Source organism: Poecile atricapillus, chromosome 2 (assembly GCF_030490865.1).
Source record: "Poecile atricapillus isolate bPoeAtr1 chromosome 2, bPoeAtr1.hap1, whole genome shotgun sequence".
Lineage (NCBI taxonomy): Eukaryota > Metazoa > Chordata > Aves > Passeriformes > Paridae > Poecile > Poecile atricapillus.
The window spans coordinates 378,675-400,402 of record NC_081250.1 but is presented as its reverse complement, the minus strand read 5'-3'; the positions used below and the strand labels follow the sequence as shown (position 1 = coordinate 400,402).

The window sequence follows — 21,728 nt, the reverse complement described above, 5'->3', positions numbered from 1 at the left end:
AGCTGTGTCTGTGCTCAGGGGCAGGAGCTGTGTCTGTGCTCAGGGGCAGGAGCTGTGTCCGTGCTCAGGGGCAGGAGCTGTGTCCGTGTTCAGGGGCAGGAGCTGTGTGTGTTCAGGGGCAGGAGCTGTGTCTGTGCTCAGGGGCAGGAGCTGTGTCCGTGTTTAGGGGCAGGAGCTGTGTCCGTGTTCAGGGGCAGGAGCTGTGTCCGTGCTCAGGGGCAGGAGCTGTGTCCGTGTTCAGGGGCAGGAGCTGTGTGTGTTTAGGGGCACTCTGCCTGTTTTTTGGGGCACAGGTGTCTGTGTTCAGGCTGATGCCAGGGAAGGCACAGGCCATCCCTCTACTTTGCTGTACACAGAGGACTGTGCCAAGGCAACAGCAGTGGGACTGTCCCTGTGTTCCCTGGCCCCAAGCAGCACCAGTGACCGCTGCAGATCCGTGCATGGCATGGATCTTGTGGCAGCACCATGAGGAGCTTGCTCCAGGCAGCCAGCAGCACTCGCCATCGAGCTGAGGCTGGAGCCAGGGGAGGGAGGTGGGTGCTCCAGCACAGGAGACATGGGATGCAGCTTCATGCCGTGAGTAAATCCACGGTCTGCAGCCTCAGGCTGGAAACCAGCCGTAGCACAGGTTTGCAGCACTTCCCAGAGAGCCTGGGCACAGCCAGAAAAAGCCCCAGAGAGTACAACTTACAATCGAAGCACTACGGACCTTCCTGCAGCCCCAGCTGAGCAGGCACAGCCTCCTGGGGATCTGTAGGGCACGGGGCAGCACCACCCACCCTGAGGCTGCTGGAATCACATGCTGAGCACAGGCAGAGGTGCTTTTAGGAGAGATGGCCAGAGCAGAGATCTTGCCACAGGGCTGTGCCTTCGTGTGTCCAGCCAGCCTTGCCTCTGGGGAAAAAGGCACAGGTGTGACAGTGTCCCAGCTCCCTTGGCCTGTGTTCACTAAGCTACAGCACCAACACAACACCTGCACCCTGTGCCCAGGCCTGGGTATCAGGCTGCAGACAACCACAGCACAGGCAGTCACAAAGCCCTGAGAGGAGTTCCACCCTGGCTGATGGGGACACTGGACAAGCTGGCACAGGCTGCAGAGGAGTTGGGGAGTGGTCAGAGGGAGCTCACGACCCTTCCCAGATTCCAACTGTTGGGACATTGTTTTTCTCCTGCCCATTGTTTCTCTCCTGCACCTGAGCTAGTCCTGGAGCCGCTGGCTAATGAACAGCACCAGCACCATATTGTGGGCCATCACATCTTCATACAAGCCCCTTGTCAGGGAATGCTGAGGACCAGCTTTATTGTGCTGAGTGAATAAACGCTCTGTGGGATGCAATCTCTGCTCCTTTCCCAGTTCTTTAAGAACCACCATACAGGTAAACAAGTGGACAGGTTTGAGTAGGGAGAATTCACTTGTAAATGCTGAACTTGCCCTCCTTAGGGCAAAATAAGTCTTGTTCATATGAATGTGTGGATATATATATAAGTGTGTATAAATATATTTATATAAACAAGCGCATGCCCATGTATATGCACACTCTTTGTATTTATTGCTGTGTGTTTCTATACCTGTGTCTACCTTTTACTCTGTGTGCACGGGTGTGTGTGTATCCATGCACATGTATGTGTACCACTGCGTGTGTGGGGATTCCAGGACACAGGGACAGAGGCTGGTAGATGGAAAATTCCAGGTAGATGCAAGTGAAAAAACATCCTAGGAAAGTGGTTGGACACCGGTACAGGGCCTGAAGAGGTGGGGTTGCCCACCCTTGGAGATACTGGAAGTCAGATGGGCAAGTTCTTCAGCATCTTGAATGGGACAAGCTTCTAGCAGGTGTTGGAGCAGAGACATCTCAAGGCCCCATCCAGCTTCATGGCTCAACTGCCCTGGGTCTGTCTTTACTGCCCAGTTTTTCATTGTGGCCTCCTTCTCCCAGCCAGCCCCAGTCTGACCCAGCGCCCAGAGCTGGTCATGGGGTCACCCACAGCTCTCCCATCTGAGGAGCACCCACAGCTGCTTCCCACTGCAGTGTGGGCAGTGCCATGCACCGTGCTCACTGCAGTGCAGGCAGTGCCATGCACCGTGCTCACTGCAGTGTGGGCGGTGCCATGCACCGTGCTCACTGCACAGTGTGGGCAGTGCCATGCACCGTGCTCACTGCAGTGTGGGCAGTGCCATGCACCGTGCTCACTGCAGTGTGGGCAGTGCCATGCACCGTGCTCACTGCAGTGCAGGCAGTGCCATGCACCGTGCTCACTGCAGTGTGGGCAGTGCTGTGCAATGTGCTCACTGCAGTGCAGGCAGTGCCATGCACCGTGCTCACTGCAGTGTGGGCAGTGCTGTGCACCGTGCTCACTGCAGTGCAGGCAGTGCTGTGCAATGTGCTCACTGCAGTGCAGGCAGTGCCATGCACCGTGCTCACTGCAGTGCAGGCAGTGCCATGCACCGTGCTCACTGCAGTGCAGGCAGTGCTGTGCAATGTGCTCACTGCAGTGCAGGCAGTGCCATGCACCGTGCTCACTGCAGTGTGGGCAGTGCTGTGCAATGTGCTCACTGCACAGTGTGGGCAGTGCTGTGCAATGTGCTCACTGCAGTGTGGGCAGTGCTGTGCAATGTGCTCACTGCACAGTGTGGGCAGTGCCATGCACCGTGCTCACTGCAGTGTGGGCAGTGCTGTGCAATGTGCTCACTGCACAGTGTGGGCAGTGCCGTGCAATGTGCTCACTGCACAGTGTGGGCAGTGCTGTGCAATGTGCTCACTGCAGTGCAGGCAGTGCCATGCACCGTGCTCACTGCAGTGTGGGCAGTGCCATGCACCGTGCTCACTGCACAGTGTGGGCAGTGCTGTGCAATGTGCTCACTGTGCAGTGCTTTGCTCTCAGCTGTGCAGGAGGCACCAGAGCCATCACAATGCTCAGAGTTCACAGGGAGCTCTGCTCTGCTCTGCTCGGTGCCAGGAACACTCTGCTGCTCTGCAGCTCTCTCCAGCAGCGCTGGTGACAGCATGCGTCTGTCACCTCCAGCAGCACTACACAGAGCTGCACCTCTGCAGCATTTGTGGGGATTTTAACATGGCTGTTTGTAGGGTTGCAGTGTTTTTGGGCTGTGGGATTGGTCTAATACAACAGCAACAACAACTAAAAAATCTTCCATGCAGCTAAAAACTGTAGGTGTTGGAACCACCTCAGCAGCAGCCCACAGATGAGCATGCAGTGGAGCGGGAGTGCTCTGCACACAGATTTTGGGTGGGCAGTGGCCTCTACAGTGGGGGAGGTCAGTTAAAGACACAACAAACCACTGCTGCCACTGGGCAGGACGTATCAGGCCAGTGTCAGTTAGAAGTGCCCACTGGGAATAAGGGAGCTCTTGGACCTTAAAATAAAATTTGGCTCCTTCTAATGTCACTGCCCCTGGAGCTGTGGACACTTTCTGGAGTTCCGTGGTTAACGTGCACTGCTGTGCTGTGATCAGCTGCAGTGGCACAGACCCCTCATGTGGACACATTTGTAGTGGCAGAGCCCTGTGTGCAGCTGCAGAATGGCTTTACCCTGCTCCTGCCCTCCCACACAGAGGTGAGTACCAGCTCATGTACTCACCTCTCATGGCTCAGCCAGAGCCATTGCAGTCACTACAAACAGCTCTGGCCCCTTTGCAGCCACAGAGCACAGCTAAGGTCGGTTCCTGTCTCAGACCAGCACCCACCTGAGGATGGAGAAGTGGTGCAGGTGCAGGCAGCTCTACCTCAGCTTGTTGAAAAGGGAACTGACACTTCTGAGAGCACGGCACTGGGGACTGCTGCCAAAGGACATTTACTCCCCTGATCCAGAGGGAATGCCAAGAGGTGTTGCTACCTCAACAGGGCAAATCCATGCTGGGGATGCTGTGAGCAACACCAGGCCAGGCATTTCCTTAGGATACTCTCTTGTTTCCAGGCCAGTGGTGAAGGGACAGAGGCAGGTGTCCTGCAGTGGAAACCAGCTATGCTGACAAACCAAATCCTGAAAGGATCCCACAGAGCCCTCTCAGTACCTGCAGCAAATATTTCTGTGGAAAGAGGCACCCATCAAGGACGTCTGGAAGCACAGCTTTGTGCAAGTGATTGCCCTGATCTGAGCTGTGTCTGTTGGCCACACAAGTCAACTGGAGCCCACAGCCAAGGGGCAGGGCCAGCCACCCCCCATTGCTCCGAAGTTCCGGGGCACTGCAGGAGGACTCGGCTGTACAGGCTGAGCGAGCACGTACCCCACACTCCAGGTGAACAGAATGCACCTGCCAAAGAGAGAAGGGACGTGGGGAGGGAGCACTGCTCCCCAGGCAGCATAGAGATGGCCCAGCCCTTGCTATGGCTTCAGGGAGGGTGCTCAGGAAGGTGGAGTCAGCTCTGGCTGTCAGGGATATTTCCTGCTCTCCCAAGGAAGGTGACAATGGCTGGCTGGACCGTTTGTGACCCAAACTCCCTATCAAACCTGTGAGCAATTGGTACCTCAGCAAAACCTTGGAGAGAACCTTCCTCCTCTCCAGGAACCTCTGGTGGCATTGCAAAGGGTGTTGCTACCATTTGCCCCATCACTGATGATGTTCGTCAAACCAGAACAGAGTTTCCCCAGGCTGGGCACCCAGGGAGCCACACCCAGGGAGGCCCTTGTGCTGTTGTGCCCTGTGCAAAACTGGATCTTCACGGGGTTCTGGGGCTGGGCTCAGTATCTGAGATGGCTGGCTTCAGAAGCAGCATCTCATGCAATAGCTCTCAGGAGCAGAGAATGAATGGCTGGCCTGGATGTGCGAGCCCTTTTCTTGCTGTCAGCACCAGGGAGCTGGCTGTCAGGGCCAGGGCAGGAGCCGCAGCCGTGTTGAGAGCCTGCAGCAGCAGCACATCCATTCCCCCAGCCCGGGATGAGCTGCGGAGGCGGTCCCGAACCAGTCCTGGCCCCGGCTGCGCCGACGGGAGGGCCGAGCTGGGGATGCTCCCGGGCGCTTCCCATCCCTCCTCTCCTCTCTCCCAGCCTGTTCTCGGCACCGGCACGGCGGCGAGTGCAACGGAGCCCGCAAGGCCACAGCTGCTGCTCGCACAGCCTCCGGCTCCGCGGACCCCGGTACCGGAGCCTCCCCTTCTCCCTGTCCGCTCGCCGTCCCCGACCTCTGCCCGCTGCCCGTGTCCCTGTCCCTGTTCCCATCCCTCTCCCTTCCCTGTTCTCCTTCTCTGCCAGCGCCGGGCCGGGGCCGCGGGATCGCCGTCCCCGCAGCGAGGAAAACGTGGTCTTGCTCCATAGAAAATAATTTATTGAAATCACAGCTATACATGGGTGGGTGCCAGTGGCAGCGCGGGCCCGGCCCGGCCCAGCCCGGCTCGGCCCGGCCCAGCGGGCGGCCAGGACCCGAGGGCCAGGCGGCCGCATTCCCCATGGCACGGACAGAAGGACACGCTGCCGTATGTACAGAGTTTACACGGAATAAATAAGGTACATGTACACAGGAGTGGGAGCTCGGGCCCCCCCCGCGCCGCCGCCACCCGCCCCAGGGTCCGGGGGCCCCGCCGGGCTCAGGGCCGGGCTCCCTGCTCGATCTGCTGGTGCTGACTGCGCACGGCGAAGCGATTGACGTGCACCGGGATGGGCACCACGATCTTGGGGTTGCGGACGGGCTCTCCCGAGCGGTTGCTGACATTGCCAGCCTTGATGCGTTTCCACTTGGCGCGGCGGTTCTGGAACCAGATCTTCACCTGCACCTCGCTCAGCTTCAGGGCATGTGCGATCTGCGAGCGCTCCGTCAGGCTCAGGTACTTCTTGCAGTGGAACTCCTTCTCCAGCTCCAGCAGCTGCTCGCTGGTGAAGGCCGTGCGGCGCCGGCGGCTCTTCCCGGCCCCGGAGCCCGGCGGGGGCTGCTCGGCGGCGGGGCCGCCCTTGCCCTTGCCCTTGGCTCCCAGCGCGGTGCCGGCAGCAGCCCCGTCCAGGAAGGGCTCCTCCTCGCTCTCGCCCGCCGAGCTCTCCTCCTCCCGCTCGCTGCACGGCGTCGCCGCCGACTTCACCTCCAGCTTCTCCTCGTCTGAGCTGTACGCCTTCCCGTCTGCGGGGCACACAGCGTCAGTGTCCGCCGGGGGGCCCGCACCCCTCACCCCGCACCCCGCACCCCGCACCCGCTCCCCGCACCTCGCACCCCGCTCCCCGCACCCTGCACCCCGCACCTCGCACCCTGCACCCCGCACCCCGCACCTTGCACCCGCATCCCGCTCCCCGCTCCCCGCACCCTGCACCTTGCACCCGCACCCCGCCCGCGGTCCCGCAGCTCCCGGAGCCCCCGGGGCCGCGGGGAAAGCTCTCCCCGCTCCTTCACCGGGAGGCTGCAGCTCCTCCCGCAGCTTCGGACCCCGTCCCTACCGCGTCCCGCAGCCCCGGCCTCAGCAGCAGCATCCCTGCACCGGCTCCTGGTGCGGGCAGCGCAGCCGATCCGCGCTGACCCCGGCGCCCTGTTCCCCGCAGCCCGTCCGGCTGCAAGGGGCAGCACCGACACACCCGGCGGCCACCCTGGGGTCTGACCCCCTCAGCAGCTGCCCCATCCCCATCCCACGGCCCAGCCGTAGCTGCATCACTGTCTCAGTCTAGCAGAGAACATCACAACACTTCCAGGGCTTGTCCAGACCTTTGCAGAGGAAAGAACATCCATATCTTGTCTCTCAGCTCAGCCCTCCCTGTCCCTTCCTAGTGCACGGGACCATCGGTGCTGTTAAAAAGTAGCCAGCCAAGAGCTGAAGAGCTGTCCTGGAAACATCATCCAGAGCCAGCTCCAGCCCAGCAAACCTCTCTGCAGGGCTCTGCAGGACATGGGGTGGCCCACTTCTGGCTCTCCCTCCCTAATCCAAGGAGGCACCACAGCAGACTGTGCAGCCAGGGAACAAGGTGCTCAGGCAGCTGATGCTCAGGGCTCAGCTACGCCCAGCAGTGGGCAGAGGGGCAGGACAGAACTTGTCAACATCACAAAACAGACAGCACCTCATCCCAGGCCAGCAGGCAGAATGCAGTGCTTGGATCACAGCAGACATCTCTGTTAAGATGCCTGTGAGGATACTGATAGGGTGCCAGGGTATGAATCTCTTCCTTACACACTTGTGTCCCAAACTGCTGCCTGAATTATTACAGCCATGGAGCAAGGGAGGATACAGTGGGAGATAGATGGAGGAAAGAGGTCTGGAAGATGGTCACCTCCATAGTAGAAGAGCTCAAAGTGAGAAGATGCTCTCAGCCACAGACAGGGGTCATGAAGGGAGAACCCACAGCTATGCACAAGCAGGTGAAGAAGCTTTTCTGTCATGCTGAGACCAGAACAGACCAGAAAATTCTTGAAGTTTGACCCAAGAGCAGTAATCACTGCTGGAAGGAGTTGTCTTAAAGCACTGCTGCTCTATATAATCCAGCATGCACAAGGAGAAGCAGCAGCTCTCCAAACTTCTAAGCAGTGTCCAGGTACTGGCACATGCAACCCGGACCACTGGATCCCTGTCCACATCACCTCATCTCAGTGGGAAAGGCAGAACAGCCCTCAGAAGCCTGACAGTGCAGGGTTTAAATACACAAACAGAACTGCAGGAGACTACTTGAGCCCAGAAGACATTCCTGGTAGTCTGGTGACTGTGGAGCTCCCACATCCCTTGTTAGTCCTGCATCAAGCCCATGGCTTCCTGAGAGCAGGTGGGTGGCATTGGAGGTCTGGAATCTTCTCACTGCTCTTCCTGCTTCCTACAGTGGGAAAGAACACCTTCATCTCTGTCCTGCTGCAGAGTGATTTCTTTCTTCCTGAAGGGCAGGGGAAGAGATTTCCCATGTGCATAGAGGGTAAAGGCCCAGAGAATTCGTGCTGGTGGGGCTGAGGGTCAGAAGCAGGTGGCAAGGAGCACTTTGGCTGCCGTTGCACAGCCTCATGCAAGCACTGTGCTGAAGAAAAGAAGAACTCTCACTTCTGTGTACCACCGCTCTGGTGGAGCATGGGGCCTGACAAGGTAAGAGAGCTCTTATGAGGAATTCAGTGTCTTCCCCAAGGCCTCTTTAGGTCCTGCCCTGGCACTACAATTCCCCAGGGATGGAGGACAGCATCCCAGCAACCACACCAGCAAACAGTGCTGCTGGGGCAGTTTGCTCCTGTCAGCCCAGGCTGTGCCCCAGGAGACTGGAAGAAGGCTGAGCAACATGATGGTTTGCAAAACAGGTGCTACCTCTGAATACCCTCTTCTGAGCCAGACTCCAAATTCTAAATGGAGCACTCTCACATTTGTGTCTTATAAAAGGGTTTCCAGTAAGGATCTTGGAACTATTTGAAAACAGAATCGAAATTGATGTTTTCACAGAGAGAATTGGTATTTGGTCACCTACTATGTCCCCAGCAAGGAAGGAATGAAGGCAGGGGATCCTACCCATGTGATTGGGGTATACTTTATATACTTGAGGCTTTCAAGGCCTTTGAACATGAAGTGAAGCTGTCACGAAACAAAGCATCAGGACTGAAAAATCAACGAGATGAAGAATAGGGTTGACCCGCTGGTTTGTTTTTCACAAAGTCACAGCTGTTCATAGATCTTGTCAAAGACATTGAAGCGAGTCCAAAGGGGGTCACAAAATGCTCTGAGGGCTGCTGTACCTCTGCTGTGAGGCCATGCTGAGAGAGTTGGGGTTGTTCAGTCTGGAGAAGAGGAGGCTCCAGGGAAACCTTATTGCAACCTTTCAGTACTTAAGGAGGGCTTATAAGAAAGACAAAGAGACCTTTAAGTCTCTTGTGATAGGACAAGGGATGATGATTTTACCTAAAAGAGGGTCGATTAAATTACAATGAGTGTGGTGAAACACTGGCACAGGTTTCCCAGATAAGTAGTGGATCCCCAGCAACACTCCAAGCCAGGTCAGACAGGGCTCTGAGCAACCTGCTGCAGTTGAAGATGTCCCAGCCCATGGCAGGCGGTCTGGACTAGGTGGCCTTTAAAGGTCCTTGCTAACCCAAACCATCCTGTGATTCTGTGATTATGGATGTGGAAAGCATGGTGAAGAGACTTGAGTGTCACAGGTGACAAAGCTATTCAAGCAGCATCAGGAAAACCTGGATCAGGAATGGGTGTTGTGATGAGCCTTGTGTTGGTAAGCACACCGGGGAACAACAGAAACTTCACCCTGTCCCTGACTGAATGTGCAGTCACTACCCCAAACCAAGAAAGAGTCTCAGACTACTGCCTGAATCTCTGAGGAGATCTGTACAGCTCAGGAACAAACCCGCTCTCACGAGAGGTGTGGAGAGCTAGGGGTGTTAAGTACCCTTACACCAGGGGTCATGCCTTTGTGGCAGCTGTAGAAATAAACCAGGCTTCGAGCTTTGCTGCTTCTCACCACCAGTTTCCCTACATGCCTCTCCCTGCTCAAGAAGGGTGCCAATTGCTGGAAGCAAGTTTCAAACCCAATGGATGCAGAGAGAACTAAAATAGTGCATTGATTCCTTTGGCTGATCCAGGAAGCAACTGATCCTGTGTCCACAAATACCTGCTTGATGGAGGTACTAACAGAGCCTAGGGGGAGAAGCAGTCACTCCAGAGTATAAGTCACTAAATGGCAGCAAAATGGTCAAAAGGGGGCATTTATTCTTCAGAAGTTTCTTCCACAGGTAAATCTGTAGAACATCTTGCCATCTTGATGTGGCTGATGTCAAGGTTATATCTCCTTTCTTGTGGACTCCAGGGGAGATTAGATAAGGCCACAGAAAACAAATTAGTCGAAGTTTACTAAATACACAGAAACAACACTTGGCACAGGAAGTCCCTGATGTGCAGATGGTTGGATGTGAGGAAAGTATCGTTTTAGAATTGACCACTGAACAGGCTGTGCTCTCTTGCTCTTCCCTGGACAATTGCTTTTGGCCAGGGCCACAGACGATGTGAGCGCATACTGCACTACAGATAGTTTTTGATGACTCCTGTTGACATGAATCATCTTTCTATCCCTTAGTACTGGAAAAAGCTCACAACAACCATCCTGAGTTTCCTCTGAGATGGTCGTAAGACAAACCCCACTGTCTGTCTCCAGTTCTGTCTGGTACAGCCAAGAGAAACATTACATAAAGGAGAAGGTGGGCACATTTGGCCTGACAAATCCTCTTGGACCTGGGCAAAGCAGCCCACAGAACTGGGTCTGCATGGGCATAAAGCTGTGCAGAAGAACAAGCATCCCTCACGACTCCAGAGCAAACCCAGTGCTCACAGGCAGCAGGGGATGAACAGTAGTAGCAAGACATCTTCCCTTCCACCATATGATCCAGTTGCAACAGGAAAAGTCCTAGAGGTAGGATTTCTTGGATTCAGATGTGGCCACAGTCTGGGACAGTTCATCTGAGTCCCTTGGGAGGAACATGTGAACATATTTGACTCAGTTATGGGGGAGCCATAGAGAGAGATCAAGCACAATGCAGTTCGTCTGCTCACAGACTGGAAAGATGATGTCGTATAGACCTGGTTCTGGCCAGGGCAGTGCTACCCCCGAGAAGACTCTCACAGAAACCATTGGGCTTTTGACTCAGCACAGAGGCCAGGGAGCACCAGAGGAGCACCCAATAACCCACAAAGGCAAGGGGGAGGCAGAATGCCCTCATTGTCCTACTTGGGTTGCAAGGTCTAAGGGGTACCTGAGTGAGTGAAATGCTCTTCTGAGGGATGAACACGGTAGGGCAAGAAAGACACCTGGGCTTACCCAGGAGAGACTAAAGTGAGGATGGAGAACTAACAGCCAAGAACTGCAAGAAGCAGCAGAGATTCTCAGCACACATCCATGCCAAGAAGCCTGTGAGACAAAGGTGGATCCCTGGAGTGGCCAGGAGAGACAGCTCGAGATACCACACCAGAGAAGAAGCAGCTGGCTCGTCTGCGTCTTGCCACAGGGACCCCTCACGCCCCGTGCTGCAGGACCGAAGGAGAAGAGGTGAGTGCTGGACCTGGCTGAGAAATACGGAGCAACAAGTCTCTGAGGCTGGTGCTGGCGCACTCGGGGAGCGGTCGCAGCGCACAAAGGCGAGGACCCCGACGAGAGCCGTTCCTGCACGGGGGTCCCGGGAGGGGCGCTGCCGCCCGCCCGCGCCGTCGGGCTGAGCCGGTGCCGAGAAGGGGGGCACGGCGGCCAGAACGGAGGACAGCGGGGCTGCGGGCGACCGCCTCGGCACGGAACCTGCTCCACCGCCACCCCTGCGGGGAGGGCTCGGGGGAAACTTTAGAAAGCCGGTTGTCGCAGCACGGCGACGCCGGGAGGCAGCCGCCCGGGCCGCGGCATCATGCTGGGACCAGGCGCAGCCCCGCGCCGCTCCAAACGGAAACGGGACCGGGACCGAGACCGGGACCGGGACCGGGACCAAGATCTGTGCGGGCGGAGAGGGCTGCGGACCGAGCAGTAGGGACGCCTCGCTCGCCCCGGGCCGAGTGCCAGGACCTCGGAGAGCTCCGTGCAGCTCCGGGCCGCGCCGTCCCCCAGCCCGGCCGCTCTCCCGCCCCTCCTGCCCCCCAGCCCGGCCGAGGCAAGCGAAGTTTGACTCCCCTCCGCGAAAGCTCCCGATAGGGCCTGGGACGGAGGGGAATGGGTTCGGTCCTCCCGGCTCGGCCCGACGGGCCGGGCCAGGAGCGCAGCCGAGGGCAGGTCCCGCCGCCGCCCGGCCCCCAGAACCTCCGCTCCGCTCCGCCGTCCCGCCCAGCTCCGGCCCGCAAGACCGCCCGTCCTCGGGTGCCGCTGGGACGGCGGAGAGGACCCGGGCGGGTCTCCCCGGGGCTGCGGAGGTCCGGGTGGGGCGGGGCGGCCGCTCTCCCCCGGGCAGGACGGGCCCGCGCCGCTCTCACCTGCAAGGCCGGGGAAGGGGTCCGGGAAGTGCAGCGGCGGCTCGGCCGGCCCCTTGTCGCGGCCCGGGGGCAGCTCCTCCGTCTCCAGGCCGTCGGCGCCGCGCCGGCAGCCGGCGTCGGGGGTGGCCCGCGGCGGGGGCAGCTCCTGCGGTGGGTAGAAGCCGTCGGGGGGCTCGGAGAAACTGGGCAGGGCGGTGGTGAGCGCCACCATAGAGGGCACGGCCTGGCCCAGGCTGGCGCAGAAGGTGTTGGTGAGGCGGCCGGCGAAGGAAGCGAGCGGGGCCAGCGGCGGCAGCCCCGACTGCAGCGGGGCGTGGGACAGCGCCTGCGGTAGCACCAGGGGCCGGTACGGCATGAACATGGGGTAGCCGGTGTAGAGCAGGTGCCCGGAGCGCGGCGGCGGCGTCCCAATGAGCGAGTCGATGGAGAAGGCGGTCCCCTGGCCGCCGGGTCTCTGCATGGCGAGCGGGCGCCTCCGGCTCAGCCGGCACCAACTTTCCGGCGAGCTCGGGCCGCCGCCAACTCGCCGCGATCCCGCCGCCGCCGGGCCCCGCCGCCGCCGCCGCGGCCCCGGCCCCGGCCCGCGCCCTCCGGCTCCCGTGGGCTCCGGCGCCCGGCGAGAGCTGCCGCCCGCCCGCCCGCTCGCTGGCTCGGCGCGGCGGAGTGGAGGCGCGCTCGGAGCCGCCCGCCCGCCCCGCCGCGGGGGGGCCGGGCCGGGCCGCCGAGGGGAGGGGGGAGGAGGGAGGGGAGGCGGGCGGGGGTGTCGCCCTCTGCTCTCATCCATCTTCTGCACATCACGGTCGAGTTCCTCCTTCAGCGCCCGCTCCGGCGGGGCAAGGCGCCCCGCTCCCCCGGCGCGGCCGGCCCCTGGGAAGGCACCTCCCCCTCCCGCCTCATCAGTTGTTATTAGTGGTGATTGATGATTAGCAATTACGGGGCCAGGACAAGGGTGCTTTTGTGGGGACGGGACGGGCCCGGGCCCACGGACGGGGCGAATGGGCTCCGCTCGGCCCGGCACCGCCCTGACTCCCGCAGCCGGACCCGAGCCGGCCCTTGGGCAGCTCCCGACGGCCGAGCCCTCGGGGAGTGGCCCCGGGACGGCGGCCAAGGGCGGGCTCCAGCGCCCCGACGGACCTGCCCTGGCCGGGCACCGGTCCCCCCGTGCCGGGGCCGTGTCCGCAGCCCGCCCGCCGCCGAACCACGGGGCAGGGTCGGGACTGCTCCGTTCTCGGGGCAGCTCGGAGCGGGGTCTCCGTGAGACCGGCGGGCTCGGGCGCCGCGGGGCCGGGAAGACAGCGGGGCCTCCCGCAGACGCACTCGGGCCAGGGTGGGAGGAGGGTGTGTGTGTCCTGAAATGCCCCCTCTTGCTGCTCCCCCGAGGCCCCGGCACCGCTCGCCGCTCCCGCACTCCGTGTGTCGGAGCCGTGCCCCGGGGAGCGGCCGCTGGCCCCGGTACGCTCCGCTCCATCTGCAGAGCAGGCGGGCTCCGTGCGAGCCGCCCGCTCCCGAGCCGCGGCTCCGCTGTCCTCTCCGCGTCCAGAACATCGCCTGCCCCTTGTGGGGAGTCCCCACGCTAGTACACACGACTTTCCGCCCCCAGCTCGGCGTTTGGGTTGTTCTCTGTCTAAAGAGAGCTGTTGACCAGATCCGCAATAGGCAAACTGAAGCCCTGCTTCAGAAGAGTATCAGGGTTTTTAAAGTGCTTTGAAGACATGAAATGCAAGCTGAAGTCGTATCTGTGCTCACTCCAGCTGTAGTTTCAGTGGTACAGAGACACTCCAGACCTCTAGCTCTCACCTAGGGCTATTCCTCGTCTCAAGTCCCCTGTGTGTTTCTGCTTGCATTCCCCCTTTGACCAGGGATGCAGCACCCCTGGCTACTTAGCTACCCAGGCTCCCCGGTGACATCGATATTTGTGTAAACACATGTATTTCTCCACAATCACCTTCTGCTCCGTCCCTGAGGAGGTGTGGAACACCACTTTGAGGTGTGTTTTCTGTGGGACATGACAGCCCAGCCATGGAGTTGAATACTCAGATCCTGTGTGGAGCACTTAAGTGAGGCAAAATGGGCCCACTGCAAGTGGGCTACTCAGCCTTCCTCCACTAAAGAGGCACGGTCTGAATCCCCAGAGCCCAGATATGACATCACGCAGCCTCCTCTTTCTTTCATGTCTTTTATGCCTTTTTCTGCAACACACCCATGTTGCTCCAAGGAATTATCCCTCCACAGTGAGAACAGCCCTGCTTCAAGTCAGGGAAATGGGTGTGGAGAAGTCAATGGTAAAATAATCATCCAGGCTCAAATACTGAGACATAAAACTGAGGCCTGGTATAGGGGATCCCTGTCACCATTCTGACGGAGACACCTCCTGCCCTTGGATCGCTGGGAGAGTGAGAGATGCTCGTCTTTGCAGGTCAATGACTGACTGTGGCCCCTAGCCCAGGATTAGGGCCCACATTCCATGCTGGGAAGGAACATGGCAGTGACAAGCATTTGGATGAATCCCACCACAGAGACCAGTTGTGACACAATAAGGGAAATGGGTCAGCATCCACGTTCTGTCTGTCCTTGCCCAGATCTCCTGTCTCATCCACCAGACATCTGTGGGAAAGGAACCTTCAGGTTGGAGTCATCTTCAGTGCACATAGCTAGGGTCCATTCCCTGCTATGAAAGTGACCATGGAGAAAGTGAAAGCATAGCCATGTGTTACTGGATCTCAAGATTGTGCTCAAAAGGGCCCAGATCCAGGCTGTGCAAGCAGCTTTCTGACTCCTGAGCAAATACAATTTGATCACCTGTTTGATGAATCTTTTTTGTGTAACCAACCCACACCTCACACCTCCAGAAAGGTTACCAAGATATCTGAGAGCAATAGGAAACTGCTGACTTTAGTGACTTTGCTGGGGAACTGAGCAAGCTGGGGGTGAGCTGTGTCTCCCACGAGGGAGGATGGCAGCCCATGCCCACAGCAGCAGGTCCTGTGTGAAGACAACAGCACAAGCTCAGTACTGCCCTTTCCACAGCAGTAGCTTGCACCCTGCAAGTCCCTACTGATGTCTCCAAGATTAAGGTTCTGCTTACCTAATCATATACTTGCATATATCTTGCATATATCTACATCATCTTGCATATATCATATACTGCAGCCCCCATCTCCCTTCAAACATTGAGTTTCTACTCCATGCTAGGAGCAGCAAGGAAAGGCTGCTTCCAGAGGGATGGGAAGCCAGGTGGGAAGGGCTGTAGCAAGACAGGGGCTTCACTGACCAGGATGCATTCCTACAGGAGCTGAGGAAGGTGAGCAGAGCAGATTTGATGACAGATGGATGCACCCTATGAGTTGGCCCTGACCCTGGAGAGCCAAACCTACAGGAGGGGGGAATGTACTCAGGGCCCCAAAAATTTACTCCACTTTAGTTTACTTTGTTTCATGAGACTTTGTAGTAGAGGTAGAAACTCATGTGCGAGTAATAAAGCAAAGATTCAGCGAAGGATGTGTTGAAGGACTACAGAAAATAAAAATGAGGTTGTAAGAATAATAAAGCAAAGATTGTACTGCTATATTCTCATGTGTACATCAAATGGGACAGAGCTCTCACATCCTCATAGGGTGAGCCAACTTGGAATGAGGGTCCAGGTTGCACATCCACCCACTGGACTTGCATGGGCTTTCCCAATTTCAACTGTGTAACCTCTGTGTAATCTTCCACAGCTTCTTGCTGCCTAGTGAAATGCAGTTTCCATGGCTTCCACTTGAGGCTCAGACCTCTGCTGCTCAGATGCTCCCTGGGCATCTTTCCCTCTCCACACGCCTCTGCAGAAAGCCCCTCGATTCCAGTTTAAAGGGCTTCATCCCTCCCTCTCAAGGAGCCAGTGTTTCCTTAACGTGCCTGAAGATAGACTGTGCAACACGCCAGGTATAGCAGAAATATTAATTGTGTGTGCAATTTGTAAAGCCCCTGGTCTCATTGCACTCTCAGCTATTGATGGAGATCTCTCAGGACCTCCCTAGGTACGTTATCAGACACTGAGTTTGAAGAGTCTCAGGAGGAGACCTGCTCTCTCTTGTTTTGGGGTCACTGTGTCATGGCTCATGTTTTTCAGTCTCAGCAGGTGGTCCTGAGCCTCACCAAGCTGGGCCCAGGGTGCTGAATTCAAGTCTACAAGCAGCGCCTTCAGCAATCACAGACCAGCCTGGCCCATCTTGTCTCCATCCTCAGTCTACCTTTGCTTGCCACCTCTCTTCTCTGTTTTCTGCATTGGTGCTGCTCAAGCTTCTTCCTCCTCCTCTTCTCCATTCCTTGCTGCAGACATGTGAACTTGTCCATTTGCCTGCTTTTCTGGAGTCAGTAGGAAAGACTGGAAAGTGTCCTGCTCAACACTTGGGACACAGTGTCTGTGCTGAAGATGGTGCATGACCTGCCTGGTCAGCACAGAGGATCCTGCGGGAAAACCAGCAGCCTCTGAAAATGTCCTGGTTGGAACATGCAAAGTGGGAGCCTCAGAGCTGTTAACTAAGGAAGATTTGATCCTGTGCTGCTGGGTGGACAAAGAACCACCCCAGCCAGCTCTCATCTCTGAGGTGGAGAGTCTGAGAGCATTCCTGATGCACCAGCTGTTGGCTGCATACAGGCCAATTAATTTTTGCTGTATCTGTAATGGGTAAAGTTCTGAGTAAAACAGCACAGCAACCACAACTGCAACAGTTAAAGTGTAATGACAGACTGGGAAATGAAAGCAGGTCTTCCTAATGGAAACTGCTATGCAGTCTTAACTTTATGCCTCTACCTGCTCCACTTACTATCTCTGCACGGAATCTAGCACAACAGGACTAAATCTAGTCACAGCCTCTAGGCATTCCTGCAACATAGCTGCTAAACATATTAAAAGCAAGAGTAATGATGTAAAATTATTTACTCAAAGTTTGGGAAGTCTAGAGAACAGGCTGGCTGTGGCCATGATGTCATTTGACTGAAGCTGGGCTCCTGCCAGGCACAGATTCTGCTACTGGATGTGCCATGACATGGTCCATCAGGCTCTGCAGCCACACACTGCCTGAGGTGGGCAACAGCTCCTGTGCAAGGGGCACCCAGGAGGTCCCAGCTGGCCTCTGCAGACGTGGTCCCACGGGCTGTCCCTGACTGCAAAGCTGCCCCATGGACTTCTGTCTTCAGCTTCTGACAGCAAAACCTGTCTGTGTGTTCATGCCCGGGGAAGGTACTTCAGAGCTAAACCGAGCAGAGCCATAGCTAGAGCAATGAGAATCCAGGATCCTCATTAACAGTAGCAATAGCATTCCCAGGTGCAAGGGTTTGCTGTTGACAAGATCTCAGACCAGAAATTTTTGTTTCTGTAATCCTGGACAAAGTTCACATATTCCTTTCACGTATTTCTTTGAGGATTGTTCTGCTTAGGAGAGCCAAGCCCTCTCCCACTCCTGTGTTTGGATCCTGCTCAGGGAGAGTGATGTTAGCCAAATTCTTCAGATAATACATGGGTCTTCTAAGGTACAGGGCTGGTACCTCTTGCATGCTGAGCCCAGAAGCAGCTCTCAAGTGTGCTGCTCTGCCCCAGGAGTTACATGAGCATGGCACTCTAGAACCCTTCATTCAGAAGGCATGCATCATCTGCAGGTCACTATATAGACATGCATCTCATGGCTCTGTGAGAGCCTATAAGCAAAGCTGGTGTTCTCAGAGTGCAGGATGCAGAGCAGAATGGATTATGCAACACTGTGTACAATACAGGCTGGCACATGAACATTGCTTCTTCAGCTGGGAGCACAGTTCAGTCAAAGGCACCACTGAAAACAGCCTGACTCCACCACCTTTGTTCCCTCCCTTCAGGTATTTAGCCACACTGATGAGATCCCCTGGTGCCTTCCCTTCTCCAGGCTGAACAGTCCCAGCTCCCTCAGCCTTTCCTCATAGGAGAGGTGCTCAGGTAATTTTCCCATGTTAAGTTATTGATATTTTGTAACTGCTCAGGTTTCTCCGGGTCCTTGGGGTGGCTTTTTTGTTGGTCATTTCCTTGTCTTCTGACCATTCTTTCTATCTTCTGTGACCACTGCAAAGTTATACCAAACCTGCTTTTGTTGACACCTTTGCTGGTGATTCTTTTAGCAACCTGAAGCACCCACCCCTGGTAAGCAGCTGCAGGTGCCACTGATGACATGTGGCAATGAGCCAGAGAACAGAGCAGGGCTGACAGCCCCAAGAGCACCAGAGTGCAAAAGGGGTCTGCTTCCCCGGGATTCACCTGTAGAGCATCAGCATCTGCTGCAGCACCTCTGGATGGAAACAGAAGTGCAGGAAGGATTTGGAGCAGCGCCCATCAAGCAGGCCCCCAGCACGAGCCCAGCAAAGCTCTGCTCAGGGGGGGCTGTGTTGCTGGGGGGGGTCACAGCTTGGGGAGGACACTGAGGTTCCTGCTGCCCCTTGCAGTGCCTCCTCAGCGTTGTCGGGCAGCCCCTGAGGTGCTCTTGTGCTGGGGAAAGGATGGGTTTGCCTTTGTGGGTCACACACAGCCCTGGGGTCCTTCAGAACTCCTGACCACTGTCCACCCCACTCAGGTGAAATGTGCTTGGTGCTGCCAAACAGCTGAGATGCTAAAGCTAAAGCTTGTGAGAGAAGTTGTGTAAGAGCAAATATTTAAATAACTTCCTAAAAGCAACATCCCCACTTATTTGAGAATGTCATTCTCAGAAACCACTGCAGGCAGCACATTCAGAGCAAGGAAGCTGACAGAACCAGTACAGACCAGTGGGGTCAAAGTGAAGGAAACTCAGGTTAAGTCAGAGCTGTCAATGAGGTGTGAGTGGAGTTAGCAGTGCTGTAGAAGAGAAACTGGAACTTATCCTGGGGCCAAACACAGTCTCGGTGGTGACAGCAGCTTGTGGTAGCTCAGCCAAGGTTCATAGATCTGTAATTAATCAGCCTGATCTCTTTGGGATTGGGCTGAGGACCATGCAGATGAACCCTGCTCTGGGCTAGGACAGATCCCCATGTGATTTAAAAATAACCCCTGAGATAAGAAATCTACATCCACCATGAGAACCTGTTCTAAGATGCAGTGAACTAGAAGATTAATTGCCCTTGCTATTAAAAATGTCTCATTTCTAATATGCATTTTCCCAGCTTCAATGTCCAGCCTCTGGCTCTGGTTTCACCTCCAAGAGCCGCTGGAAAGGCGTGACAGTGCTGAATGAACCCTGCAGGGAGGCTGAGCAAGGAGGCACAGGAGGGTCCCGCAGTGGGTGTCAAGGGACAATGAAGGGGTCCCTGGCACTCTTTGGCAGGGGGCTCCTGCCCCTGGACTGGCACTCACACCCACACACAGGACTCCAAGGAGCAACCTCGGTGTGTCCAACACCCTCATCTCCGCAAGTCCCACTGCCAGGAGCCACTGCAGCCCATCACCCACTCATGGTGCTGCTCTGAGCCCCTCTGCTCTCTCAAACTTCCTGAAACATCGAGCCCAGAGCAGAATGCCCCTGCAGCAGAGAACCCAGAGACCTGCAGGCACTGGGCACCTACCCCAGCTGTCTGTGTGCAACACATTCTGCATAATGAAAACCAATAACTCAGTAAATATTTCTGCTCTGCATTTGAAACAACTATGTGCAATATTCATATTTTACAGTGGTAATGAAATACTTTCTATTCCATCAGTAATTAAGGAAGATGCTAAACTGTGTAAGTAACAATTTTTATAATGTGCAGGAGAAGAGCTTACATCCAAGAGTATTTAATTGGCTAATGAGTTCACTGAACGATTTATTTTTTTCTTTATAACAAGTCATGGCACACTGGGGAACTTAAGATTACTAGGGGGAAAAATACCAATGTCTTGTCAGTATTTAAATGTGTTCACATGGATATCCAAGGAACTACACAGCAGTTAGTTCAACATACCGCCAAAGCAATCACAGACAAGCAGTCAAAGGATGTCCTGGGCAAGTTAGTAAAAACTAAAACCCAATTTAATGTGATTTGAAAGAGGTACTTTCAAATGATTTTATGTAAGTTTTTTATAAGCCTACAAGTTTGATAGAGCTAATGAGAGAGATGGGCCATGCTTAGAAACCTGTAAGACATTTGACTAAGTTCTGCATGGCATTCTAATAAGAAAAATTAGCCGTATGCTGCAGTTAATGTCCTCAGTATAAACAGATCCAAAAGAAATTGGTGACTGAGGAGACTTATTGTACAGAACCATTTGACAGGTGTATCTCTAGCTTTATTCTCTTCACATATCAATGCTACATGCTATTAGCAATCGGGGAGAAATAGAAAACAATTGCTGATAAAATTATTAGAATGGATAAAAATGAATTTTTGGGATGATAAAAGTAACAGTTGGCACTTGCTCAAGACAACCTGATCTGGCTTGCTGGAAACACCAGGCTCATGAACAACCTGGTTGGTTACATTGAAGTGTAAGGTGCAATATGTAAGAAGAATGGGGCTTCACTTTAAAGTCAGGGATGGTATCATGGATGTAAGAAGTTTGAAGAACATTGGAGGTTGGAACATCTGCCGTTGGAGTCCAGAGCACCTGGCAGGAGGGCATCACTGCTCAGGCTTCCTCCTGGGCTGCACAACCGGTCAAATCACATCAAACACGAATCCAGGGCTCCTGAGCATTTGTGTGGATCTCGAGTCAGATCAGAACAGCCCTCACACAATCACAACCCCATTCTGAGTGCTGTGCACAGCTGTCCTCCCCCATCTCAAGGGTGCACTGCAACAGGTGAAGGCCCAGGGAAACCCTGTGTGTGGAGTCAGGGCTGGCTGACAGCTTCCACACAGGAACAGTACAGCTGAAGGCAATTCCAGCCCAAATAAGGAAAGAAATTGCACAAATCTGTATAGTTTGAAATTATATGATGAAGAGAAATGGACAGTTGTTGTCCATATATTCTTACGTGGCATCAAATGAAACGTGACAGTGACAGCAGAAAAGTAAATAGAGGGAGGTGATCAACGCACTGTGCAGTTCTTCTCTCCTTGCCACAAGGGCATCAGAGTGCTCAAATACACACAGGTCCAAAAAGTGACTGGTCAAATTTATGACAGAAAAAAAAAAAAAATCTCTCCACAGCCAAAAAATACAAAGATGCCATTTTCCTCAAAACTACCTAAGAAGCAGGTTGCAACTCAGGGTGGGGAAGAGCTTTTCTCTATTTGCTTTGACTGTAAATACCTTGCTGTTAACCCCCATTATGGCCTCTCATGCTCTTTTACTGAGGAATAGGAAAAATCGAGTGATAGTCAAGCAGCTGCTTGACACTGGGACGCCTGCAGAGAGTGCTGGTTGTCTGTCAGAAGGGAACACCAGGGATGGGCAGGGCTTCGGCTGCACAGGGAGGGTCAGCAGGACCCAGTGGCTGCAGCTGGGATGGAAACTTCTGTCTAGAACTGCAATGACTCTTTCCCAGTCGTGTCACTTGAATGGCTGCACTGAGAATGCAACAGTGGACTCACATCTCTCCAAGCAGCCCTAAGTGCATCTTGACATGACTGCTCTGCTGACAAACCCAGGTGGATGCTGAAGCAGGAGCACCAACCTGTGCCCAAGAGACATTCCCAGCAAACCCGGGACACAGAAGCAACAAGCACCTGCCTGTGCCTGCAGCAGCTGATAAAAACACACCAGAACCATGTGCCCCTGTGCTAACAGCCCCCAGCATTTGGTGTTCTCAGCGGAGAGCTCAGCCCTCCCGCTCAGGATGGTTACATTTCCCTGGCATAATTGTCCCTGCAAGTACATCCAATGCTGCATCAGGAATTTCCCCCTCAGAAACCTGAGAAAATAGCAAATCTTGTTAAATCGCTGGGATGTGCTCTGGAACACTACATCTTTTAAATAAATCTGGTTTT

At 55.4% G+C, this 21,728-nt stretch overlaps 1 protein-coding gene across 1 annotated transcript; it reads right to left on the bottom strand.

Annotated features, from left to right (window-relative positions):
- Window positions 1-5,264: 5,264 nt before the first annotated feature.
- GBX1 (gastrulation brain homeobox 1) lies at window positions 5,265-12,512 on the bottom strand. The gene is made up of 2 exons (XM_058833544.1): window positions 11,844-12,512; window positions 5,265-6,064 (listed from the first exon to the last, which is right to left on the bottom strand). The coding sequence occupies exons 1-2, from the start codon at window positions 12,301-12,303 to the stop codon at window positions 5,541-5,543; spliced, it is 984 nt and encodes a 327-aa protein (XP_058689527.1). The 5' UTR covers window positions 12,304-12,512; the 3' UTR covers window positions 5,265-5,540.
- Between the last annotated feature and the right edge of the window lie 9,216 nt (window positions 12,513-21,728).

Excerpts from the sequence above, each read along its gene's own strand:
- GBX1 (XM_058833544.1), bottom strand. The coding sequence starts at position 12,303 with ATGCAGAGACCCGGCGGCCAGGGGACCGCCTTCTCCATCGACTCGCTC. Across the intron at positions 6,065-11,843 it reads CCCCTTCCCCGGCCTTGCAG|ACGGGAAGGCGTACAGCTCA; the intron begins GTGAGAGCGGCG and ends TGTGCCCCGCAG.